This window comes from Pleuronectes platessa, chromosome 2 (genome assembly GCF_947347685.1).
Source record: "Pleuronectes platessa chromosome 2, fPlePla1.1, whole genome shotgun sequence".
NCBI classification, from domain to species: Eukaryota; Metazoa; Chordata; class Actinopteri; order Pleuronectiformes; family Pleuronectidae; genus Pleuronectes; species Pleuronectes platessa.
Genome location: NC_070627.1, coordinates 7,476,450 through 7,489,221, shown reverse-complemented (window position 1 = coordinate 7,489,221; position 12,772 = coordinate 7,476,450). Strand labels below are relative to the sequence as shown.

Here is a 12,772-nt window from a genome sequence, read left to right as displayed (position 1 = left end):
ATATATTAATATGACAGCTGAGGGCAAACTCGTCACCCTTTGATTCTCGTGATTATTCTCACCTTTGAACCCATCACTGAAGTGAATTTTAAAAGTGACAGGTTGTTCATTTTACGTAAAGAAAAATGCCAAAATATGTTGGAATATGAGTATTTCTGGTTTATCTGCTCCACGTTAGTGTCTGGGAAACGTTTTGAACTCACCTACCTTTGACCCCCGTGACAGTGAAGGAGCAGCCACTCCCAGTTTTCTAAGATTTTTCCCGGCTGCCGACTCATGAGGATTTTCTTTATCGAGTTTGTCGGTTTAACTCTCGACAAAAAAAAAAGGGGGGGGTTTTGAAGAACATGGCTGTTTTGGGATCGTCTCCACAACATCGCCTGCATCAACTGAGCCTTTTCAATTTATTCCAAAAGAAAATATATCTGATGTTTATGGGAAAACGTTTGTGGGAAATGAGTTTATTTATTGAAATTCTAAATGTTTTATAATTGCTGTTTGCATGGTACTATGTGGCAGTATTTGTTTTAGTGGTTTCTATAGTGAAGACTTTACTGTTCGAGGTGCAGAGGTCAGAGGTCAGAGGTCGGACACTTTGAGAACTCTGGAGTAGTTTGGCTCGACCTTGAGAAACAAGTCTTTTGCAAAAAAAAATATGAAAAAGTATGAGTTCACTATATTGTTCCTTGTTATATTTCACTCACGCTCAAGTAGTCTTATGTAACGTAAAAGAGGAGATTATGAGTTAGCGAATGAATGGGCCTGGAGGGCGGTGACTTCACCCGTGTGTAAATATTTATCACTTAAGTCAGAGACACTGTAACCGACTGGTGTTGTCTTTTGTTGTACACTGTTCTATCACTGTGGACGAAGTCTTAGAGTTTTGTAAGATGATTATGTGCAATATTGTTCTCATATCGGAAAAACTTCTCATTCAGGCTTTTAGATTTTCCACAAACAACCTGGAGGCGTCAGCCGTCGCTTATCTCATCCGAATGTTTGTCGCCGGGTCTCGAGTGTTCATCCCAACCGGGGCTGAGACAGCGAAGCACTTTAACACTGAGGAGGTGGGGGGGTGGGGCAGGTTGGGGTGGGGGGGGCACTCTGTGACAGGATGGGTCTGCAGAAACGTGGGTGGGCTGGGGCAGGGGGGGGGGGAGCGGGGGTTGAACAAACTCTGTCCCCACAGCACACAAGTGTATTACAGCCAGCTCGGACCATCTTATAACCCATGATGCACTGCGGTGGTGAACCAGTGACCCAGTGACCCGCCTGCTGATTTCATTCCCATCCTCATCATTTGAGCGTTTTAACTTGACATCCCAGCATGCATCACTCCTCTGTCCTTTCTCTTGCCGAACTCCTTGAAAAAGAAAATAACAGTAACCGTGAACAATCTGTGAGGTGAGCCTCCCCCCCACCCCCCCCCATCCTCCCCACACCCTCCCATCTGCCCATCAAAAACCACCCTTGGCCTCTCCCACCCCAGACCACTAAATCCTACCCCCCCCCCCCCCCCCCCCCCACTCACCCCCCCAGCTCTGTATTTTAAATGTGATTGCAGTATATTTCTGAAAAATGATCAAAGAATATAAAACTCGCGCTTCCAATTCTGGCACCGGCTCTGCTTGGACCTCACCACATAGCCATCCCCTCCCCACCCACCCCCCACCCAGCCCCCACTGAGAAACCAGCACGTCCCCCCCACCCCCCCACCCACTCCCAGACTGATCCACAGACACAGATCAGATCCTTCGCCTGCACAAACTGTAGCATGAGACAAAGCTGCCGGTGATCATTACTCAGTCTCCATCCTTCAGTGGATATTAAGGGCTCTGAAACACATCTATTACCGGGTTGAGGAGGATTTCCTTAAAGACGCCAACAGAGGAAGTAATAAGAAAAAAAAAAAAAAATAAAGACAAATCCCAGATTATTGCAGAGAGGTCACACAGTCTGAGGCTGAGATAAGATCGTTCCCTCCAGCGCCGGACAGATGTGCCTGATGCTGGGGGGGGGGGGGTTAACACACAAACAGCTGCATTTACATTTCACACAGTCGAGCTCTCTGGGAGTCAGAGAAGATTTAAAAAAAACCTTTGAAGTAGCTATCACTGGAGTGCAAGCAGAGCCCTGGTCCAGTTATGTTGTGTATCTCAGTGCATGCATGCAATTACCCTGAACAAGGTGTATTGAAAATATATTGGGTGTTTGTGGTATAAAAGTATTTTGTTTCTATTAGTTACAAACTTTTCTTTCTACTAGATGAGTTTTTTTTTTTTTTTTTCCTCTTTCCTTAGGACTGGCCAATCATTGTATCCGAGATGAATATAATTCATTATTATTATATTATTATAATTATTATAGTAACAGATTCTATTTTTATGGTAGATTTGTTGAGGTGTCAAACGTTATATTCAGATGAACTGATTACCAAAGTATATTTCAGTTTAATGGTAAGTGTGACAACGATGTGCTCCAGTGAATTAGACCTCAGATCAGTGAATCCTGTTCACCTCCTCACTAAAGTTCGTAGCAGTTATCGGTTACTACACGGGAATATTTTATTCAAAAGGATATAACTATCGGGAAGTGCCAAAGTATTTAAAAATATGCCTGCTAGTGTTCAACTTGCTAATATTTAAACCTTTTTAAATCACCAGCTGTGGTTCTATAACTGTATTAAATATAAAACTATCACCAAAATAGTTTTTTTTATTATTATTTAGGGATCGGGCAGCTTTTAAAGGAGAAGTTGAACTTTGTGTTTCTCTTAAAAATATAAATCTGGTTTGTTCAATTCGACACAAAACTGTTGAGTGGACCAGTATCTTGCCTGGAAACTGCTGCTAGGCCACCAGTGGAGGCAATGGGGAATGGTCAGTTACATAAAATCTCACCAAACAGCAATTTGTCATTTTTCACACAGGTTTTTGAGACACTTCAATTAATTAGTAATATTTAGAAGTAGCAAGCTTTATATTTGACATGAGTGGAAATACGTGAATTTTCCAAAATGTCTTTTCCTTTAAAAAGTGTCTATAACCTTTTGAAAAAAGTTTTTCATTTGAAAAACCAGTGGCTCCCAGTGGAACCTCGTCACTGTCCGGATGTGTTTTTAATTCACTGGAGTCGTGGGAAACATTTTGTATGGATGCTTTAAAAATGCAAACGGCTGTAGATATAGATGATAAACACAGTATATACACAGAGAGAAAACACCTGTATCCAAACGTCACTAATATGAATTTTCTTTTTCCTCCATTCTGAACAGTTCATTAACTCTTACTTGATACTGTACCTAGTCTTATGGTAATGCTGTAGTGTGTTCTTTTCAGTTCTGTGGGAGTGTGTATGTGTGTACATGTGCACTTGTAACTGCTGGGGGCGGGGGTGGTTGTGGGTGGGACGGGGCTACGTGTAAATAAATCAAGTACAGTTAGTGTGGAGGTGTTTATTTTTTGTGTCAGTGTAAGTTAAATATTCTAAAATAATAAAAAAACTAATGTATTATTCTCTATTGTGTTTCATGGTACATTGAAAAGAGGAAAAAAGTAGTTTTATCTTACATTTCAAATGCTTATATCTCTATGGCTTCTGGCGATACCCGTTCCATTTTATAGATTTGTCAGCACAAAATGCAATAAACCAATACCATTTTATTACAGCGACTGTGTCTCGAGTTTTTAATCACGTCTTTGTTGAGAATGAAAACTTGTTACAGATTAACGGACTCTGCAAAACTATAAAACACACAAGAGGTCATGGTTGGAAAACAACACAAGTGTCCATCGAGGGCCAAGATGAACTTTACACATGCAACATATCTTCATTGTTTAAACCACACGTAAGAAGAGTCAATCGTCTCCTGGTTAATAATAATAATTGAGAAAAAAAATGACAAATCATCAAATTTTACCAAGTGAGAACACTGCCAAGAATAAAGAGATTAATAATAATTAAAAAAAACAAAAAATTAAAAAGCAGTTTACAAAAAACATTCTGACAGTCTACCTATACACAGCTGGTAAATTCACTTCAGGGAATCGATTTGGTGTCACACGTACACGGGGGAAGAGTGGGCCTCGCGTTGGGAGATGGGATTCACCTGCGCAGCCGGTCAGTAGTGTCGTGGATACATGGACATGGGGGGGGCCTGGCCCATGCTCTGTGCCGGTCGGACCGACTGCTGCTGAGAGGCCCCAGAGCCCACCAGGTGGTTCAGAGACGGCCCGCTCTGGATCAGTGTGTCCAGAGCTTTCTGGACACTCGGGTTGTCAAAATTGATACCTGAAGTTGAGCCGGGGGGCCTTTGACCCATTGGTGCGACCGGCATCCGGCCCTGTGGGGCGCCATAGCCCTGGGATACAGCTGCAGGGGGGGCGGACATGGCGGGGCGGGGCAGGCCCTGGGAGGGGGGCAGGCCCAGGGAGCCGTAGGCCTGTGACTGGGAGCCGGAGGAGGGAAGGCCTCCAGCCCCGACTGATGAGCCGGAGCCGCTGGTGAACAGGCTGAGGATCTTGGCCTGCAGCTCCTGCTGGTGGCTGGAGTTAGTCGGGGCACTGGGAGCGGCAGATAAACCGAACTGGCTCGTCTGCTGGGGCGCGAGAGCAGAATGGGAGGAAGAAGAAAGTCCTGCGGCCGAGGACGGGACATCTGCCGGAGCTGCAGCGTGGACTGGAGCTGCAGGGACAGAGGGTCAGTGTGAACGAGCTGCTCTGCAAACAACAGCTCTGCATAAACAAACTTAACTCTTGTTTTTCACTTTACAGGCAAATTCTCTTCACAACATCAACAGAAACAAACAAAAGAAAATCCCACTGTTACCAAAACCAGAGCCGGACTAATAAGACATATGAGGAGTTGTTAAAAAAAAAACTTCTCACAAAGAAATGTTAATGAGGTTTGATATTAAACAATATTAAAATCAATATAAAGAAAACTACACTATTTTGGAGTTGAAGGAATTAAATGTTATTTTATAGGTAGAATAGAACCATAAATGCAAGTCTGCATTTGTTTAAATAAAAGTTCTTATATAGTCAAACAGTAACAGAGACAATCTATATGTGAAAAGTTCATTTTGGTCGATGAAATTAGTAAATCAGACTCAAATCAATGTAACTGTCACCATCGCTTTTATTCAGCTCACTGGAAAAAACTGTTTGTGGAAATGTTGGGAATTTTACAAAAGAGACTAAATTCAGAAAAATTGCCACTAAAGCACAAAGTTTGAATATTTCCTCACAGAAAATAACTGCATATCTTTACGTCCACTGTCAATTCACACTTTAAGAATCTCTTCATGATCCACATGTCAGTTTTAAGACTTCTGGAAAAAAGACACGTGCTGATTTAAAAGCTCTCACCTGAAAGTGGGTCCGTAGAGCTTCGAACCAGACGGACTCGTTTGTCCTTCAGGTACGCGATGAGACTGTCCAGTTCCTCGGGGGTTACGAATCTACACAGAAACCAGAGAGAAACTGGAATTACTGCAAGTGTTTCAGGTTTTTAAGTAACTGAGAAGCTGCAGGTCAGAATGAAAAGACGTCACAGACGTGTTCATGTTCAATTCCCCGAAGCTCCAGGTTCTACAGATGTTTCATTACTGACGACACCAAGGAGATGAAGCTGATACCTGTTTTCAGACAGCAGTGTGATGCCAGTGAGCACAGAGATGGGGTGGCTCTCTCTGTCGGGCTCCCTGAGTAATACATCGTCGGCCATCTTGGCGGCCTTCCTGGCGATCTCCTCGCGCTCTTTTTCGCGGTTTTCCACTTTGTAAGAATCGTAGTTGTGGGCGACGAGCATCATGGCGTCCTGCATCGGCATGTTGCGATGTTCTGAGGCGACAAAGACACAAACGTGTTAAACAACAGAAGCTGATGCAGATTTTAGCTCCAGTTCTTGTTGTTGTGGTGTTGTGTTGTTACCTTGTGGCGTGCCAAACAAGATGTTGACGGTGCAGGAGCGGTGCACCTGGTGCTGCTGGGTGATGATGATGGCGAAGGGAGTGCGGGCTCGGCCCACGTCCTCCAGAGCCTGAGTCAGAGAGACCTCCGTGTTGAGGAAGATCAGGTCCACCACCATGCCCAGATCGCGGACCTTCCGCCCGACCGTTTCAGCATACTCCCTACAGTTATTTTCATAGCAGAGGTACACACAAGCAGACGAACACACACACACACACACAAACACACACACACACACAGGAGCCACATGAAATGAAAACATATCGTGTAGTGACAGATGGTTTACAGAGAGGTTTCAGGTCCAGAGGCACCAGGCTCTCCATCCAGAGAGTGAACTTACTTCTGAGCCTTGTTGACGACGATCACAGAGCAGTCGACGGGCCGGTCCGTGTCGTAGCGCCTCTGCAGCTCCTCGTAGTACTGACGATAGAGCTCGTTACGCCGACGCTCCTCCGGCCGAGCTCGGTCCTCCGCTGGGCACGAGGGGAAGGAGGACGGAAGGTTTAATGTCTGGAGAGTTTCTTTTGTATTCAAAGTACGACTCTAAACTGATTTGACATGAAAATGATCAGAACCCACATCTCAAGAATCTGTGTAATCGATTACTTCATATCAGAACTGCTCAGATCCAGGAAACGTCTAAAATCATCACTGAAGAGAAACTTCTCACCGAGTTTGAGACCTGGATTCATCCCACATAATATTCAATAGTGTAATTCTGAAATAGTTACGATAACTAAATTGCTTTTATCATTTTCTATTTATTCTCTGTTTTTATATACATCTTTTAAAAAGTATATGTATATACAAATGATATTTTATAATTTCATTATAACTGTATATTTACCCTCTGGCTCACGCCGTCCATTCCAGGGGTCTCTGTACGGGTCCCTGTAGGCTTCATCCTTCCTGCGGTAATACTCCTCTGCTCCGCTGCCGCTGCGGTAGAACCTGTCCAGGTCCTCTCTGCTGTGTGACACATTCAGGTTGAGACTAAAACGTTAACACCCAACTCTAGATTTTGGACTGATGGGCACAATGTGTCACCTGAATGCCGGCTCCCGTGGGTCCGCTCTGGGGTCCCCCCTTGGGTCCGCTCTGGGGTCTGCCCTGGGATCGCCTCTAGGGTCCCCCCTTGGGTCAGCTCTCAGGTCAGCTCTGGGATCGCCTCTAGGGTCCCCCCTTGGGTCAGCTCTGGGGTCCCCTCTGGGATCGCCTCTAGGGTCCCCCCTTGGATCAGCTCTCAGGTCAGCTCTGGGGTCCCCTCTGGGGTCCTTGTCTCTGCTCTCTGAGCTACGGTAGCGGTAATCGTGGTCACGAGAGTGACCGGCCGGCCTCGCCTCCCGAGCTGAATCCCTCCCATCGCGGCTCTCACGTCCATCACGACCATAAACAGGTGAGCGGGACCGGGGCCGTGGCTCTTTGCTGTCCCCGTAGCTGCTGTATGGGGCCCTGAGGGAAATGTAATCAATTAGTGCAGGAACACAGAGGTTAGGCAGCCTATAAAAAAGTAAAGTGTGACAGGAATGTCAATCCTCAGCTGGTGAGGACAGAACTACCACTGGTACGGTCAAATTCTCCAATATGAACATATTCAGTCACACAACCGCAGCAGCTCAACACAAAGCCACTATCATGTCCGCACAAGGAATAACGCAAATTCAATCCAGGAGGCGTCTCCGTCGGGTGTCCTTTCAAAGGCTTTTTAAATTTCCAGTGATCCTTGAACGCAACGATATCGACTTGTCGACCATTTGTGCTTCTCCGACCGGCTCTTGGAAATACACAAGTGCCCTGGTTGTTAGGCCTTCATGGAACAGGCTGTGTGTTTTGTGCCGTTTAGACGAGTTGACTTATGGTGATTTGTGTTGTTTCAGCAAGAGACAATTCTTTTCCAAGGAACGTTTCCAAGTAAGTTTGCTTCACGTTTTCACCAAAGAAATAACAACTAATATAACCGAGTGACTTTGGTGTCTAGTCTTTTGACCGGAGTATCCATGTAGAAGTTAACTGAAGAACTCTCTGTATTTTTCTAATCCTCATTAAGTTTTCACCTTCTATCCAGGACCCTGAAAACGTTGCTCACTGCTGTTAAAGCCAGACAAAGACAATGGATATATTTTTAGGCCAATCCACATTCCTTTTGGCATAAAGAATGGATCAAGGATCAAGGATCATACTTTAATAACCATCATACACGTGTGAACTGGTATGTGCACGAACCGAACCCGCGAACTTGCCCTGGTCGAGTGTTTAAGTTGCACCACACAGAAGTATCAACGTTCAAGTCTCACAGTGACTGACCAAGAAGTGTAATGCTGGTTTTTGACAACTAATTGTGCAACGGAGAAAGGTCCTTTAAATGTGGTTCCTCGTAGTGCAGGTACCTAGTTGAGAAACGCAGGCGACATTCCTGTTTGTGGTTTTATATTATTCATTCATCAACAGTGGCTTGTGGCAGCGTGTAGCGGGAGGCAGCTGCCAACCAGCCGCCAGCCGGGTCGATTTACGGTCACGATTTGAGACGTTTCGTGTGGAATCAGACTTTCGGACCAAACTGTCGGTTTGAAATCCTAAAATAAACTCTGCTCTTCTTCCTCTGTTCGAGGAAGGACAATGATCCAACAGCTATTATTTGGCGTCAAGCAAAACACGATGTATTTTGATGAGAAACTGCAAATGTGAAGATCCTTTAAAACCCGTTTTTCCCCACGCACGTGTTTGGCTCCGGAAGCCGTTTCAGGAACTAAATATGAGACACAACTCACGCACAAGAGCATTGAAAGGGTCTTTTGGAAGGAAATCTTTAATTTAGAGTTAAGTTTTGTTTATCCCGTGAACCATCACAAACTTATCTAATTGTACGGTACGTTCCACCAAGCGACTCCACAACCGGTGGAAATGACAGTTGAGGAAAATTGTAAATACGCTTGTTTCAGAGGCGATGGAAGTTCTTCACACCCACTTCGCGTTACTTTACCTTCGAGGAGGGCTCTGCTGGATTTGAGGTTTAGCTTGCCGTCGCTCCACTGCCATATTTACATCTGAAAATAAATCAATCCAAACGTTGAACATAACATTGACATTTAATCAGCAGCTCATGTGTTCACGCAAAATGGAGAAGTCGCGACAATTCCACGATCCAAATGAAATGAGGTCCAACGTCCATGTTTGAAAATCCAAACTGGACAAGATGTCAAAATGCAGCAAATCGATTTGCCAAATTGATTTGAATAGAGTAAAGGATGAAGAAGGCAAGCAATTCCCTGCTCCTCTTCAAATCTGACAAGAGACGATAGCAATGTTTGAAAATGTTAATTCGATTTTCAACTTGAAATTCATCCTTCGGAAACTCACACAACCACAAGAGTCCCACGTTCAGTGACACATTTAGAGCCACGGTGGACGAAGTTCAAAGACTGTGTGTTGCAAACAAGAAATTTTAGAGATTCAGGCTTTGCCAGAATTTAATGGTGCACTTATTTATTTGCTTTGTCAGCCCAGAATGTAACATACCTACAAAAAGACAGATTTACAGTGAAATGTATACTGATCTAGTATTTAAGACTAAATGCACGAGGAAAGCTCACAACATTAACCATTTATCCTTAAAACATCAGATTAGCTATTTAAAAAAATCAAATCAATAAAATTATCATCATCGGGATCAGCTCTTAATCTGTTACGGCCTAGTTGTATCACAAAGAAAATCAGATATTTAACAGGCTTGGATTTGCTGATCACTGTACACCATTAAAAGCGTTTCCCATTCAGACAATCACACGTCCAGTTGAGGCTTACCTATTTTATAACCTTTATATATTCGACCCTTTTTGGCCGCCTTTGCAGCTTCCGCTTCCTCAATGTGTTCAAATTGAACAAATCCAAACCCACGAAACATGGACACGCCTGGAAGAGGAAAATTTCAAAATGGTACAGACTTAGGATCGGGTTGGAGAACAGTTTGGAAATCTACCCCTAAGTTATCGATAGGAATCATAAATTTGTACATGCTTATATTTCATGAAAACGTGCCTACATCTATTGCTGATACTAATCTAAAATATTTGTAGTAGTCTTAAATCAAACTCGCTTATATTGTGTTCATTACTGACCGATAACTTTCCCGTATGGGGCGAACAGTTCTCCTAAATCCTTCTTTTCCATGTCGTTGGTCGGCAAATTCCCCACGAAAATCCTTCTCTCCAAATCCCGAGGATCGGTGCTGCTGCAGGAGCGGGAAAAGTTCCCCGGCGACGGGCTGCGGCTTCTTCGGCGAGACATGACTTGATCCTGAGGTTCAACTGGGTTCTTTCTTCGTTTGTCTCAAATGCTTGAAAATGTTTGGTTCGGTCGCTAATAAGCTTCTCAAAATTGACGTCCAAGATCCTGAAACATGTCAGTGAGGTAAAATAACAGATCAAGTTCCTTGGAGGGAGAAGTTTTAGTGGAGCAACAGTCATCAAAGTGAGACAGGAAATGCAGTTGAAATTTTTTTTTCACAAGTAGCAAATACTCGAATTTGAAGTATGCAGTGCTTTTCAAATATCCACCATTGTTTTTTTAGTATATTCATACTATATAACGTATTATATTATTTATTAAAAGGGCAAGTTACCTGCTCCATTTAACTCTGCATATTGATCTGGCCTTGACGTGTGGCATAATTCAAGGCATTTCATTATTAATGGTGAGTATATTAAACAATTAAAGTAAATCCACAGTGAAAAAATTGGAATTGCAACCCAACATTTGTCGTGCAGGGATGTAAGCGCTTCACATCACCTACAGTCTCACATTGCTTTGTGGTTTGGGACGGAGCTGCTACTCGACGTGCAGCGTCTGCGGTTCTGCGTGAGGAGGGAAATCTGCACGTGCATCAACACTTGCTTTCTTTGTTGCATCTTTGAAAATGAAAATGTTTGCATCTCGACATAGATCCATTTGACGCCGAGCTCGGACGTTTCTGCAGGTGGTGAATCAATATAAATGCATTGGTCCCATTGGTGACCGATTTGAATCCATTTGAGCTCAAGTCATTTTCAGCGAACATCTGATCGATTGTTTTAGCGGTTTTGATTGGTGGAATTTCGCAAAATAAAACCGTAAAGTTGCAGTGCCGTTGTTGGAGCAAATGTGCCCATAAAAACAGAGAGCATCAATATTGGAGCATGATATGGCGTGGCAATAAGGAGTTTAACATTTTTGAATGTAACACCTCAATTATTTATTTTGATGTAAGAAGTGATGCCCCTCTAGATCTGCAAGATTGCATGAAATCAACGTGGAGACGGGTTTCGTACGTTTGTTCAAATCATCTCTCTTGAAATGGTAAAAATGTCTTCATGAAAATCACACAGTTGAAATGAAATCGTGAGCTTCAGGTTGCTTTGAAATTGCAGAAATTGCTTTTTCCGGGAAAACTTCCTAAGAATCTTAAGGATAATTCGATTTAGATGTGGCCTGGGTGGCACAAGGTTAAATGATTTCAGGAAAAGGAAAGTCTGGTTGATTTCAGTAACAACACAAACATTAGAGGAAATTGGAGGTGAAAGCCTTCAGTTGCATTACAGTGATTTAATTCACAGAAAGCTTTTGAGGGAGCGACCCTTGACATACCTTAACTTGACACTGGATAGGCTGGAGTCTGTGTCCACATGATTAAACAACCCCCAGGTGCCTAGAGAGAAAGAAAATGTAATATTTACATAGGTTGACAAATAAGTTCCTTCAACTTTCCTGGAAATGGACACACAGCTAGATGACAACAACAAACTGAACCAATGAGTTAGAGAACGATACATATAATACGATATGTAATAATAGTACATGCACACAAGCCAACTGGTTCCATTTGCTGTGATGGGTGCAAATTGGGCGAAGAAGCCATTGAAGTAGTGCAATGAATGAGGTGAATACTGCAGACACATGAGGTAGGTAGGTAGTTTGGAAAGTGATTTCTTAAAAGAGTTATGGTTTTTGATTTAAACGTTTTTATATCTCTTATCGGTAGAAACGAGGGACAATCAGGGAGGCTGCCAACTGAATTTCCTTTAGCTGCTGAGCTGGAAGCAAAAAGCGAGCGAGCCGGTTCCCGATGCAAAAGACGAAACATCCATCACATCACCGGGTTGTGTGTTTATCCAAAACCATGTTAATTAGGTGAATCCACAAATAAAGACCCAGTCACTACAGAGTAACAACGTCCGTGTGTCGTTGAGTGCACGCAGCTGTGTTCGCTAGCTAGCTAGCTAGTTAGCTGCTTCGCGTTAGCTGCTGGTTATCATCGAGCTAAACCCTCCAGCCACACGGTGAAACTACGTGGAATTGAAACGCTCGTCGCACCGGGTGTCCGTCGCGTTGAAGACAACAAGAACCGATTCACTCACGTTCTGACGGGTCTTTTCTCTCCGCTCCCAGAAGCTAATGGCCGCGGACACACGGAGGGTTTGTATCGCGGTCTCCTCACAAAGCTACTTCTTCTTCTCGGGTTTGATTCAGCGCAGAAGAAGCTCACTTCCGCTTCCTCCGCTGTGACCACAGCAGCTGTCATTTGTCCACATCCCCCCCGAGTGGCCACTTGTAAAATAACTGGTTGTTCAGGTGGATTTCAGGTGAACATTTTTGAAACTCCCCAACGGTGGTGTTTATGACGCATGTATACACATTATATATGCACTTATTTTTCAATCATCATATTGTACATCCATTTTTATTGAAATATTTGCTTTGTTGTACTTGGGAAACGAGGGGCAGATTATTAAACATTATTCTTCTTTCTGCGCCTTTCCATTTAAGAT

At 43.6% G+C, this 12,772-nt stretch overlaps 1 protein-coding gene across 3 annotated transcripts; it reads right to left on the bottom strand.

The window, feature by feature from the left end:
* Positions 1–3,644: 3,644 nt before the first annotated feature.
* On the bottom strand, positions 3,645–12,506 carry ncoa5 (nuclear receptor coactivator 5). Of its 3 annotated transcripts, none has more exons than XM_053445614.1 (12): positions 12,362–12,506; positions 11,592–11,652; positions 10,088–10,361; positions 9,774–9,881; positions 8,953–9,016; positions 7,020–7,424; positions 6,820–6,941; positions 6,313–6,445; positions 5,934–6,133; positions 5,639–5,843; positions 5,370–5,461; positions 3,645–4,683 (listed from the first exon to the last, which is right to left on the bottom strand). In XM_053445614.1, the coding sequence occupies exons 3-12, from the start codon at positions 10,254–10,256 to the stop codon at positions 4,121–4,123; spliced, it is 2,061 nt and encodes a 686-aa protein (XP_053301589.1). In that variant the 5' UTR covers positions 10,257–10,361; positions 11,592–11,652; positions 12,362–12,506; the 3' UTR covers positions 3,645–4,120. The 3 variants fall into 3 exon arrangements, with proteins under 3 accessions (XP_053301589.1, XP_053301597.1, XP_053301602.1); XM_053445622.1 differs by having other exon boundaries at positions 6,820–6,938; XM_053445627.1 differs by lacking the exons at positions 9,774–9,881; positions 10,088–10,361.
* Between the last annotated feature and the right edge of the window lie 266 nt (positions 12,507–12,772).